The sequence below is a fragment of the Triturus cristatus genome, chromosome 3_2 (assembly GCF_964204655.1).
Source record: "Triturus cristatus chromosome 3_2, aTriCri1.1, whole genome shotgun sequence".
NCBI lineage: Eukaryota > Metazoa > Chordata > Amphibia > Caudata > Salamandridae > Triturus > Triturus cristatus.
Genome location: NC_140584.1, coordinates 843,332,200 through 843,346,882, shown reverse-complemented (window position 1 = coordinate 843,346,882; position 14,683 = coordinate 843,332,200). Strand labels below are relative to the sequence as shown.

At 43.0% G+C, this 14,683-nt stretch overlaps 1 protein-coding gene across 1 annotated transcript in view; it reads right to left on the bottom strand.

Moving 5' to 3' along the window:
- Positions 1-14,683, bottom strand: part of SARM1 (sterile alpha and TIR motif containing 1) — a 211,249-nt gene that overhangs the window by 43,000 nt on the left and 153,566 nt on the right. The window contains exon 7 of the mRNA XM_085649108.1: positions 1,764-1,953. Within this exon, the coding sequence (XP_085505234.1) occupies positions 1,764-1,953 (190 nt within the window). The remainder of the gene's footprint in view (positions 1-1,763; positions 1,954-14,683) is intronic.

Here is a 14,683-nt window from a genome sequence, read left to right as displayed (position 1 = left end):
AATTACCTGCAAAACGCAATACACAGTATACCTGATGGTATGCCCATGCCCACTCAGGTACGTGGTAAGTACCATTTGTGAACTAAAGAAAAGAATAATGGAGCATGTGAGGGCAACCATCCACAAAGATCGAACCAATGCGGTATCAAAACACATGGAACAGGTTCACCAAGGAGATTGGAAGAAATTAAGATTTTTTGGAATAGAGACAATTCCAAAAAGAGAACGCGGTGGAGATCGGGAGAAGTTGTTGCGCCAGAAGGAATCGCGCTACATCATAAACCTGAGAACTCTTAGTCCCCACGGCCTGAATCAATCTGAGGAGTTATACATCCATCTTTAAACTATTTACAGCAATAACATAAAGAATGTGGGATACATTGAAGGAAATACGGCTTGGGAACAATATGTGAAAAAATAAAACAACCACGAAGTATGAGAGGATAACAACAAAGGAACAGCAAAAGGTATAATGAAAAAAGAAGAAGAAGTAACTTTATTGAAAAACTGAAAAATGACATTTAAAATAAAAACCAAAAATCTTTGCATAATGATTGCCGTAAGAAATGATTTGCAATTACAAAGATTATCTGTACCCTACAAATAACATGTAATGGAACAATTACTAGATCCATATATGGTTAAGGTGGAACGAAATGCGAAAAGGAAATCGTTCTCTTCAAAGATATCGCTGACAACTACATTGACCAGAAGGGAAAGGGCCAGTAACAAGACAGGAAATGACATCACAGCAATTTGTTTGCTTTTTAACGAGACTCTGTCAGTGAGCTGGTTGATCGTGAGCAAGGTGTCAGGAGGCATCGAAACGCGTAGATCAAGCTCTGCTAAGCCCTAATGTAAAGCAATAAACAACTGCGTGAATTGTATCTTTGGGAGTGCGGCCCGTTTTTCTTCCTGGCTGGGAAGATTGTGTGCAAAATATATATATATATATATATATATATATATATATATATATACATATATATATATATATATCAAAAAGGCATGCCTCCCTCCATGAAAGGAAGTGCAGAACTGCACTCAAAGTTTGCGAGTCAAATGATTTTAGTGCCGCAATAAAATCGTTTGACTTGGAAACTTCGAGTACGGTTCACCGCTTCCTTTCATCGAGGGAGGCGTGCCTTTTAGATTATTTACACGTATCCGTGACTCCGCACCAGCCCCGCCAGGTGGATGTGACCGGCGCTTTAGGGACAACTCTTAAGGCACTGTTAGACCATATAGTCAGTGCATATACTTCCCTGCACAGCCAACTCACTGCAAAACCTGCCACACGGGTAGGGTGTGTGTGTGTGTGTGTGTGTGTGTGCGTGCATGCGCGTGTGTGTGTGTGTGTGTGTGTATATATATATACATATATGAACATCTGGACCCTACAGAGGCTCAGACACAGCTAAAGGCCCACTTCTGAACTATCAGGTACAGGATGAAATATCTCCTCCACAAGCACTGACACACAGTATACACCTCATCAGTCAATGGAAGAACCCACAAGCCCAGAGAGCATACACATCCCTCAGGCACTGGAAGGCTTCAACCAACAAACTAACCTTCAAACTCTGGCAGACTTTCAAAAGTCCGCACAGAAAGCACAAAGATCCACCAAGCGTTATTAGGCTCCACAAGTCTGAGGTATACTTCCTTAAAGCAGTCTTAGACCCCACAAGGTGCACCATAGGTTTAAGGTGGTTTGTACTGTGATCCATGGAATGGTTTGTGGCACGGTCTGTGCTTCTCACCTTATGAACCCAGTCCTTGCAGTCTGTGTCCCCCATGCACTTATCCAGAGCGCCAACTGAGAGGACTAGGATGAAATTCCTGGCACTGATCACACTCTGGATCAACTTATCCTCAAACTTCCCAGCTTCCAGCTTCTCCACGTCAATGAAGGCAGTGAAGCCGTGGAGCTGCAGGTGCACCTTCAGGAGACTTCAGAGAGAAAGGAAAAAGGAAGAGGGTAGGTAAGGGTTAATGGAAGAGGAAGTGCAGATAGGACAGTAAGAAGAGAATAGAACAGAGAAGAGGGCAGATATCAAGATCGTGGCACAGGAGAAAGAAGGAGGTAAGATATGAGAGAATAGACAAATGAGAAATTACTGCACGTTTTATTTAAATACATGAATGATTTTAGCTAGAGAGCAGTGACAAAGAATGGGCATTTTATTGTTTCCTCTCTGAACAACTTTGGGGTGCTTCAGAAAATAGAAGGGGTAGTTTTTACATAGAGAGAAAAAGACAGAAAAAGAGATAGTGATGAAGAAAGTGAGAAAGAGAAAGAAAAAACTGCCTGGGGTATCAGTAGTATTACATGCCAGAGAACAGAGAGCGCATAATACAGGTGCCTTTTTTCAAGTTTTTTAAAAATGTATTTCACTGGCGATGCATAGTGGCTGATCTGTTCTTAATTTTGAACGTAATCGACTCGTTGAGTTTCGGAGTTTTAGTCAGCAAAAACCCAAGTCTTTTTCAGACTAGATATATATGACAGATCTCCTGGCAAAACATGGGCAACAAAGTGAGAGACTGGATAAGATTCTTCCATGTCAACAATTACTATTGTTTTAGAGGAGCGGAGAATCTGAGAGATGCGATTGGAATAATGTCTTCTAGCCGTAAACAGATAGATGAAAAAAGCTGGTAGCGGTTGTATGTGATTTCATGGGAAAAGTATTTAATGGAATACCATTACTAAGAAACCATTTCATCTAAACTGTTTAATGGAACTTTTCAGAATAAACAGCATTGAAATCAATTCATAGAATAACTTTATGTATGAAATTTACTTTTGCATGCTTACTTTCAAAGGTGTAAATGCACTGGTTGCAGGTCTAACTTTAAGAAACAGTTTTGTTGGAGGAATTTATTTCAGTGCTGTACTTCAGGGGACCTCATTTAGGATTTATATCTTTAACATTGTCAAATGATTACTTCAGATACTTTTAATTTATTTTCTGAACCCTTACCACCACTAAATACCATCCATTTTGACCCCTCACAACCATACATCCCTGCCCCTAAATACCCCTCACCATGCCTAAACCATACCTATCCCTGAACCGTAAAAGCCCTTTCTACCCCTAAACTCCACCAATCCCAGATACCTAAAAATCCCCTTACTGTACCTACAGTACACATATTCCTGAACCCTAAACTACACCCATCCCTGAACCCTTAAGGCTCTTTTTACCCCTACACTCCACCCATCCCTGAACCTTAAAACCCCTCACTACCTCTAAATTCTACCCGTTCCTGAATCCTACAAGTCCTTTTCAATACCTAAACCACACCCGTCCCTGATCCCTTAAAGTCCCTCGCCACCCCCGGACTCCACCCATCCTGAATCTTTAAAAAAAACTCACCACCCTTAAACACCACTCACCACCCCTAAGCTCTACCCATCCCTTAACCCTAGAAACCCCTTTCTACCTCTAAACTCCACTCATCCCTAAATCCTTAAAAACCCTCCCCACTCCAATCTTCACCCAATCCTGAACCCTAAAAACTTGTCAACTCCCCTAACCTCTACCCATCAACGAACCTTAAAAACATTCACCAGCCCTAAACTCCCCCTATCCATGAACCCTAAAAATCCCTCAACACCCCTACACTCCACCCATCCCTGAACCCTAAACTCACATCACCACCCCTAAATTCCACTCCTCCCTGAACCCTAAAAACCCCTTTCTATACCTGAACTTCACCCATTCATAGTCCCTAAATACTCCTCATTTCCCGCAAACATTACCCATTCCTGAAACGAAAAATCATTCACTAATTCTAAACTCCACCCAAGTTTAATGTAATTTTGTTTTTTTTCCTTATAATGATCTTTTCTTTAAAATGTTTCCTCTAATTTCTGATTAATTTGTATTTCCTTAAAATTGTCTTTCGTTAACATTGGTTTTCCCTGATTTAGTTTCTATCAATGTGGCTTCACAGTTTTTGTTTTTGCATTAATTCACATACTTCCCTGGGAGCAGGCAATAGAAAAGAATAAGTAGCAGAAAACCTAAACAGCGTTAGAGTGATAATGTGCAGATATAGGCGATGGGGCCAATAACAGGAAGATAAAGTTGGAAAGGAACACGTTTTGGGCTGTGGCTCCTATGCATGGAGGGATTTAGGAAGGAGGTGGGAGAAAAGTGCAAAGGATCTCTTTGATAGGAAGCCTGTGAAGGTTTTTGAGATTGGCTTAATGTGGTCCTATCTGTGAGAGTTAGAAATTATTCTTGCAACTGAATTCTGCAGAACCTGAGGTTTTGTTGATGAGGTTCTTTTGCAACCTTCTCAGATGACGCTACAATAGTCTAGTTTTGGGGTAAACAGAGACTGGGTGACATTGTCCAGGTAAGATGGTAACCACTCGATATCTAGGCCAGAAACCATAGCTACTGACTAAAGGTGAAAGGTGTTGACCAGAGCAACACATTTTGCCAATAATTCATTGAGGGTTAGAACTGCAGGACTGTTGGCATCCCTCAGATGTATGAGGTCATCAGCCATTGCTATCTTAGCTGCCCTGGCATCCTCATGATGTATAAGCTATTCAGCCATTGCTACTATAGCTGCCCTGGCATCCCTGAGATGTACAAGGCAATCAGCCATTGCTACTATAGCTGAACTGGTTTCAATGAAGGGTGCAACATGACAGCAGGGGGTGGTACAGGAGGATGATGTAACATTTTGGTGAAGCAAAAATGTGACCATGGAATCCAGGAACACTGAGACGAATGGGATAGGAATTGTTAACACCTGCTTCAAGTAGATGTTTGTTTGACACAAAGCCTGGTCTGGCTATCTTAGTAGAAAAGGCTTTGGTGCCGATTACGATCCTGGAAAAAAATTCCCCGTACGACTTGTATCCGGTCTTTTTACCGTACGAATCGTACAAGTAGCGTACAAACTGCCAAGTACGATTCGGATGGGAAAAAGACCATACGAATCGCATTCGGAAAATTTCCCCACACGTCCTCGGGTCGGAAAAAGTGTCTGACACATCCCCGGACGATTTTACGTACAAATGTGAAAAGTGAAGTCCGAGCGCGCAAGTACGATCCATCCCGTGCGTCCGACGTCACAACCGTATGAAAAATGCACCGTACGGACCGAACTCCCATAGCAACCATGTAGACATGTGCCCGCATATGCGCCGAACCCCCCCCAGCCCCCGTGAGTACGCGCCGGACCCCCCGTGTATGTACACCCGTGTACGTACGAGTCGAACCCCCCGTGTATGTACAACCGTGTACGAGTCGAACCCCCGTGTATGTACACCCGTGTATGTACGAGTCGAACCCCCGTGTATGTACACCCGTGTACAAGTCGAAACCCCGTGTATGTACACCCGTGTACGTACGAGTCGAACCCCCCGTGTATGTACACCCGTGTACGTACGAGTCGAACCCCCCGTTTATGTACACCCGTGTACGAGTCGAACCCCCCGTGTATGTACACCTGTGTACATACGAGTCGAACCCCCGTGTATGTACACCCGTGTACGTATGAGTCGAACCCCCACCCGTGTATGTACGGTGCGCTGGGGGTATGCACCGTACATACACGGGGGGTTCGACTCGTACGTACACGGGTGTACATACACGGGGGTTCGACTCGTACGTACACGGGTGTACATACACGGGGGGTTCGACTTGTACACGGGTGTACATACACGGGGGGTTCGACTCGTACGTACACGGGTGTACATATACGGGGGTTCGGCTTGTACGTACACGGGTGTACATACACGGGGGTTCGACTTGTACACGGGTGTACATACACGGGGGGTTCGACTCGTACGTACACGGGTGTACATATACGGGGGTTCGGCTTGTACGTACACGGGTGTACATACATGGGGGTTCGGCTCGTACGCACACGGGTGTACATACACGGGGGGGTTCGACTCGTACGTACACGGGTGTACATACACGGGGGGTTCGGCGCGTACTCACGGGGGCTGGGGGGGGTACAGCGCGTACCGGGCCCCCTAATCTGGTCGTTTCGCGGCGTACTTCGCTTTTCCGGCACTTTTTGGGTGCCGTGAAAATATTGCCGTCCGGACTGCTGTCGGTTCGAATCGTACTTCCTGGGTCGTGAAACGCTGCCTGAAAGCGTCCCGACGTCACGTCGGAGCATTCCCGGATCACATTCTTATGTATATTTTCGTTGGTCGGTGTTTTTTACGATTCGTACAGAAATGGTGTTTCCGTGCAAATCGTACTTCCATGTTTGTAAAGTTTTACAACCGGGTACGAGTCGGATGGAGAAAACGCTCCGACCGACGGTTCGTACCCGGTTTTTCCAGGATCGTAATTGGCACCTTTGTGTCAAAACCTACAGTTTCCCTAGTAATGTGACTTTGAGGCAAAGCACTGCACAGAGAAAAAAATGCACTTAAAGCAAAAGAAAAATTCTGCGCTGGATCATAAATGCACTGAGCTGTTTTGCTTCACTTTGCATCACTATGAGCCAGGGCAAAGCCTTGGACAACCTGGGACCCTTTCCCCTTTGAGAATTAAAAAAATATATATTTTTTAAGATGGCAGTGGTCCATCGTAAATAGTCCTAAAGAACATTAACAGTCACCAGAGAAGGTATTTTTGAGAAAAGTATGGCAAAATTATACATTTCCAGTACAATTTCCTTCTTTTCCCTAACAAAAAAATACACATTTCATCTTGCCATTTTGCTATTAAATACACATTTTTCATTATGGAAAAATTAAGTCTAACCCACAAATCATCAAAATAATATTGTTTTCAAGTACCGGTTAGTAATACTGCCACATATGGATTCAGCATGTCCTGCATGTCAATATACCACCATCTCATGCCATGGAAGCACAATTTATTCTAAGAGTGATCACTGTTTTACTAGGAGCAGCAGCATTCCAACACTGGGTATCATCATGCCACAGATGTCCACAATAGGCAGGATTCTGTCACCTTTGGACCGAGGGTGGGCATGGGCATTGGCGCCCATCTTCTGCCATGCATTACCATCAATATGCAATGTCCAGCAATAGCAAGAGTAGGCACGATCACGTCAGCATTTACATTTTTAAAGAAACAAAGTTAAAATTAGGAAATGGTCTGTTTTTTTCTGCTGAAGGTACATAGGCCACTATCTCCCTATTCAGGGTTCTCGCAGTGAAGGTTCCCCTTCTCCTTGGGTAGTCTTTGACCAACATGCACACACTGCAGCATCACAGGGAAGGCAATGGGGCGTTGAGGTGTACTGTGAGGATGGCCTCAGAGCTACAAAGTAGGTGGGAATATTTCAGTCTGGGCAGTAGAACCAACATGGCATGCTGCTGAAGGCCTGCTTTCTCTGTATAGACATCTTGTCATTAGCTGCAGGAGGACTGCATGGACAGATACAGTGTTGGCAGAGGTAAGTTTCCAGATGCAGCCTTGGGCCTTCGACTTTATTAACTGATGGCCTCCTACAGGCGCTAAGACTAAAAGTTGAGCTGTGGGGATCTGATTACAGGTGCAGCGTAGGTGAGCTGCTATTACAAAATTTTCTTTCTGGTTAAAAGTAGGTTTTCCGCGCTCCACGGTATGCAGAGCTCGTGGAGTTCCACAAAGCTTTCTTCCTCGCTTGTGCTCATCAACATGAAGTTTGTGAGCATGAGTGAGGAAAATCCACCTTCTGGCGAGACTTATCCTCGTTTGCGATTGTCAATGTCAAGTTGGCGAGTGTGAGCGTGGAAAATCAACCTCCCGGCAACATTTCTCAACGGGGCGGTTGGATCTCTCATTGCGAGTGGTCACGTATGCTTGTGACCACTCGCGTTGAGAAACCGTCCGTTCACGTTGAGAAAGCTGCCGCTTAAGTAAAAAATCTACTCAAGCGGCAGAAAGGAAGCAGTGTCCGCTTGCGCTTTGCATGATGCCGTTCATGATGATTGTACAGTGTGGACAAACACCTGGCACAGAAAATCACCGCGAACTGCATCTATCTAACGCACTCTGACGCTTGTGGAGCTCCGCGGACCACAGCAGAGTTTTTTTTGCACTTCGCAGAGTTCCACGTAGCGGAACTCTGTGGACTCCGCCCAGGATTAGTTAAAGGTTACTTTGAAAAGCTGCATGGAGTTGGCAATAAAAGACTTATGAATAATGCTAGCCTGCAGTCTTAACATGAAATCAGAGTATCACTAAACTAAACTATTGTAGTCATGTTGGACTGGAGGGGCACCCAAAGCGTTACCCTCATGGTGGTGGAAGGCTACTGCCTTCACCAGGAGCGCTGCAGTATGAGCGCAGAGGTATCAGCATACCGTGTAGTGATCAGTAGCAGTGAACAGGTCCTTTTTAACCTTTGAGTGATGCCTAAATGCTCACTCAATTCTAAAGTTCCGCTGCTGTGTGCTTAACTCAAGCTTGCCCTATATCAGATTGGTGTAAAGTGCTGCGCAACGCAGAGGTGGTGCATACGCACTAGGTGTATGTGTGCTTGGGAAGGGTACGATACAGGAATAATGCAGTACCACTTGTAAGCATTGATATATATATATATATATTATCTACTGGCGGTCGCCAGTAGATAGTTATAGTTAGGACCGTGTTTCCATAGGAAATCCGCAACATTCTATTTGGAATAACTTTGGCGCCGGTTGACGAATCCTCGCGAATTTTTCAAAACTAATGGGGCGCTACGCTCCGCTCCTACCCTGAAAGTCTCGGGGGGATTCGTCAAGCGGGGGCTGAGAAAAAAGGGGGGTCCCAAAACACGTTTTCCCCATGCATTTTCCCATAGGACCTTTAGTCCGAGCTACAGCCCGAACGGCTGAACAGAATTACTTGAAATTGGGCACAGAGGTAGTCCTCAGGTCAGGGATGTGCCTTTTGCAGGTCTGGTGTAAATCTGTTCAGTAGGTCCTGAGAAAATAGCATTTAAATCAATATATATATCTATAGGCGCGCTCCGTGTGCTTACGGTAAGCTTACCGTACGCGTAAGGTGCCGTGCGCGAGCTCAATTCTGATTGGTGGTTACATGACTGTAAACATTCGAATCGGTCGAAATCAGAAAGTATCGGCCGCCATTTTCTGTCTCTCGCACTGAAAAACAAAGGTTGATAACATGAAAAGGGGGCAACGAAGAGAGTTGCAGACCCCCTAGCGTTCGTCAGGGGGTTCACGAAGGACCAAAAAGTATGAAAAATAAATTTAATAATTTAAAAAAAAAATCGCGGATTGCGCGTACGGTAAGCTTACCGTACGCGTACGGTAAAAAAAAAAAAGAATTAACAATCACATTTAATATATAAATCTAAGGACCCCCAAGGGAGAAAAAAACAATTGATATTTTGTAAAAAATGGCGAGGCGTGCACGGTACGAAATGCGCAACGTGGGCGCTCAGCTCGCGCACGTAATAAATACATAACTTAGCATTTAAAAAACCGTACAAATTCACTGAAAAAACCATAGGTTTCACACACGTTATAGTTAGGAATTAGCATTTAAAAAACCTTGCAAATTCACTTAAAAAACCATAGGTTTCACACAAGTTATAGTTAGCTGTACATTTCACTCGTAAAAAACCAATGAAATTCCACGTTATAGTTAGATCAGGTAACTATAACTTGCGCGACCGCAATGCACAATGTGTCATTTCAGATGTCATCATTGATGTCATGAGTGATGTCACTGACCATGTCATAAGTGATGTAATATGTGACGTCATCAGCAGTGCATTGCGGGGGCGCGAGTTATAGTTACCTGATCTAACTATAACGTGGAATTTCATTGGTTTTTTACGAGTGAAATGTACAGCTAACTATAACTTGTGTGAAACCTATGGTTTTTTAAGTGAATTAATATATATATATATACACACATACATATATACATACATATACATACATACACACACAAACACATATAGATATATGCTTACAAGTGGTACAGTGCTTGAAGGATGTAGCACTGTGCACTGCAAGCATTAGAAGTGCATATTATGGGTGTATATGTACCTGTGAGTGGTAGAATACATGAAGGATGCAGCGTGTTTATGATAAGTGCACTTGCTGGGTGTATGTCTACCTGCGAGTGGTAGAATTCATGAAGAGTGCACTGAGTGCATGTTAAATGCATATGCTGGATGTTTGTGCGCCTACGAGTGGTATAGTATATGAAGGATACCTACTCATATACATCGATCTATCGATCTACCCATCATCCATGCATCTTAACCCATTCAATCACTCTTATCTGTAAATTTTTTCATCGATTCATCTCATATCCAGCTATTATACATCCATCCATCTACTCATATTTATCCATACTTGCCTATATTTATAACTCACCCCATCACATTCTCATCTACTCATCTACTCACATAAGGGAAAGTCCTTTGTTCTTTTTGTATATGCATTAATATGTGTGCATGCACTTGTGACTCTATGAGTGTCAGTGTACAAGTGTATGCGTGTGCATTTGCATCTATGGCTAATGGGTATATATGTCTATATATATTGGTTTACTGAAAAATGTCGAAACCACAAATAATGTGAAAATAAATATTGTGTAAAAAATATCTAGCACAAAAATATCGTTATTCTATACTTATAATGTGATTAACAAAAATATTGAACAAAAATATCGTTATACTCTAATATTGAGCACAAAAATATAGTTTTTTAATATAAACATATTTAAACATAGTAAACATTAAATATATTAACATTAAACAGTAAAATAATGTAAATTAAATATATTTAAATAATTTACAATTATATATCAATTTTTTACTTAGAAAAACAACTCATATATATGTGTACGTTTCTTTAAACATATATAGCTTAAAACTATTATTAAAATAATTTATGTTACAATTGACCAGTTTGTTGTAAAGTTTAAAGAAATAACAAATAAATATATATATGTGTGTGTGTGTGTGTATATATATATATATACACATACATATATAAATACATTTATATATATTTGTATCTATATATATACATACACATATAAATTAATATATATATTTGTATATATGTATATATACATATACATACATATATATATATACATAAACACAATAAATTACAAACATATCAAATTAATAACACATAAAACAGTCAACAAAATAAGAAAATTGCATTTTACTAAAACTATATTAAAACATTAAATAAAATGATGTTAAATATGCATAAACATCATATTAATATAAATCTAAACGAAATAAACACAATTATAAAATTGTAGAAATAATATATATACTATCCGCACTCAAACCTCTGCAACAGTAGGGAAATTAATGGATTCAGGAGGGCTAACATTGACTATTCTCACTCCACTCTGTGCAACAGTAAGGAAAGGGTTGGATTGCAGAGGGGAAAAAGTCACTATTATTTCCACTCCAGTTTGTGCAACAGTAGGGAAAGTGTTGGATTGCGAAGAGGTAAAATGTACTATTCTCACTCCAGTTTTTGCAACAGTAAGGAAAGGGTTGGATTGCAGAGGGGAAAAAACACTATTATTCCCACTCCAGTCTGTGCAACAGTAGAGAAAGCATTGCACAGCTGAGGAGTAGCCTTCTGCTTGGTCTAAAGCCTGATGGCTATAGCCTGTGAGCAAGTTACAAATATTCCTGTACTTATATTGTTGCAGTCTTCCCAAGAGCTCTCTGCAGAAAGGGGAAGTTGAAAACTGCCCTGTCAATTTCGGGTTCTGATGGGTCGATATTGTATTTTTTTTAAATAAAAGTTCTATCAAGGTTCTTGTCAGCATAAGATCTGTAGCTTCTCCTTAAGAACAAGTTACTTACCTTTAGTAACGCTTTTCTGGTGAATACAGTATCTGCCTGTGGATTCCTCACCTTTTGAATTACCCTCTTGCGCAGCATTCCACAGAAACTTTTTTCATAGCTCTCCCACGTCGACGAGGATGTCACAATAGCACGGCTCCGCTCGCGACTCCGCATGACATCATAGGAGTCATAAGAAGACCTCATCAGCATGCTGACATCAGTTCCACCCATTTTTTCGGGCCTTCGAGGCAAACGGGTGAACTGATAACATTTCACAAGTATATACAGAATACAAAATATGCACATACTATTCAAGTAGAAAGGAAACTGGAAATTATAAAACATAGACATTCTCTAGCAACAAGCATCATATATCTCCAATGCCAATGAACACAAGACTCTCATACCCAAAATTTATTTTCTGTATAAGTAGGTAGACAACGAGGTGGCGGGTGGGTCAGTGAGGAATCCACAGGCTGATACTATATCCACCAGAAAAAGCATTACCGAAGGTAAGTAACTTTTTCATCTGATGGAAACATCTGCCTGTGGATTCCTCACCTTTTGAATTGAATCCCCAAGCAGTCCCGCTCCCGGATGAGGGTGTCCCCCTAGCTATACCAAAAAATCCTGCAGCACAGAACGTGCAAAATGGCCATCCCTCCTCAACTCCGAATCTAAGCAGTAATGCTTCGCAAAAGTGTGGAGGGAGGCCCAAGTTGCCACCTTGCAGATGTCTACAACAGGGACACCTCTAGCCAAACCCAAAGAAGAAGACTTAGCTCTAGTAGAACAATATCTAATATCTTGAGGCGGCTCCTTCTTGGCCAAGGCGTAGCAGATCTTGATGCACAAGGTGTTCCACCTGGACAGTGTTCACTTATTGACAGCCTTGCCCTTCATTTTTCCCACGTAACCAATGAAGAGCTGGTCGTCCAGCCTGAAGTCCTTATATCTGTCCAGGTAGAAGCTGACTTCCCTCTTAGGGTCCAGGCAGTGAAGTCTCTCCTCCTCCTTAGAAGGATGAGGGGGATGATAGAAAGTGGGTAAAGTGATGGACTGCCCAGATGAAAAGGAGTAACCACCTTAGGCAGGAAAGCATTTCTGGTCCTGAGAACCATCTTATCTGCATGGATAGAGGTGAAAGGAGGCTTAGAACTAAGAGACTGCAGCTCACTAACCCTCCTGGCAGAGATAACCACAAACAGAATTTTTTTTTTAATAAGAGAAGCCTAAACGGACAACTATGTAGAGGCTCAAAAGGAGACCCCATCAGGAAAGTAAGAACTAAATTTAAATTCCACTGAGGCATAATAAAAGGAGTGGGAGGAAATCTATTAGTGAGACCCTTAATAAATCTCATGACTATGGGGGACATAAACAATGATGGTTGGTCTGGCAAATGAAGAAAGGCTGACAAGTAGCCCTGAACAGTTGCTACAGTACAATCCTGCTAAAGATTGAAAAAAAAACTAAGACTATCAGACAAACGGGCCTTTAAAGGATCAACTGAACTGTCTCCACACCATTTACAAACCTGGCCCACCTACTGGAATAGACAGATTTGGTGGAGTGTCTTCTGGCCGATAAAATAACATCCACTACATCCGGAAGGTTGCCCCGTTCATTCTCCAGGCATGAAGGTGTAGAGTCCGGAGGTGGGGGTGTAGAACCTGCCACTGCGATTGCGAGAGGAGGTCTGCCTTGAGAGGGAGACGGAGCGAAGGGTGCAATGAGAGGTGAAGAAGGTCTGTGTATCACACCCTTCTTGGCCAATCTGGGGCGATCAATATGACTTGGCCCGGTCGTGGCGAATTTTCCTCAGAACCCGAGGAATCAAGGGGATGGGAGGGAACCTGTAAAGAAGCTGTGAGACTCAATCTAACTGAAACACGTCCCCCTGCGCTCCCGCATCAGATACTGGAGACTGCAGTGTGCGTTCTCGTGAGTGGAAAACAGGCCAAAATGAGGAAATCCCCACATCCTGAAAACGTGATGGACCTCCTCCGGATGAAGATGCCACTCGTGATTGGCCGAGTATTGCCGACTTGGGGACTGTCCGCACGCACATTCAGCACCCCGGCCACATGATTTGCAATCACACAAATCTGATGGTCCTGAGCCCAGGACCAGAGTAGCAGAGCCTCTCTGCAGAGATGATAAGACCCTATTCCTCTCTGTTTGTTGATGTACCAATCGCAGTAGTGTTGTCCATCAGGACCAGAACTGACTGACCGTGAAGGGAGGGAAGAAAAGCCTTGAGGGCCAAACATATCACCGGCAATTCCCGAAGATTTATTTGAAGCAATCTCTCCTCTGGAGACCAAAGACCCTTGATCTCCAGATCCCCACAATGAGCACCCCACCCAAGAGTGGAGGCATTGGTTATCACTGTGGCCACCGAAGAAGGAGGTGAAAATGGCTTCCCTTGAGACAGGTTGCCTGGAACACTCCACCATAACAGATCTGCTGCAGTGTCTCTGGAGATTCTGACCACTTCCCTGAGGTCCCCATTGTGTTGAAACCACTGCCTGCGGAGGCACCACTGGAGTGTCCTCATGTGCCAGCGTGCATAGTTGACCAACAGTATGTAGGAAGAGAAGAGACCGAGCAGGCGCAAAACTTTCAGGACTCGAACAGCTGCTCCATCTTGAAACATTGGGATCATAGCTTGGATGTCTATCAATCCCCTGAGTGGGCGGGAAAGTACGACTCAGAGTAGTATGGAGTACTGCCCCTATGAACAGGTTGCACTGAGAGCGCACCAGCTGAGATTTGGGTACATTTACTGAAAAACCCAAGTCGAACAACAGTCAAGTTCTTACTTGCCGATGATAAAGCACCATCTCTGGCGACCTTGCTTTGAGCAGCCAGTCATCCAGATAGGTGAAAACAG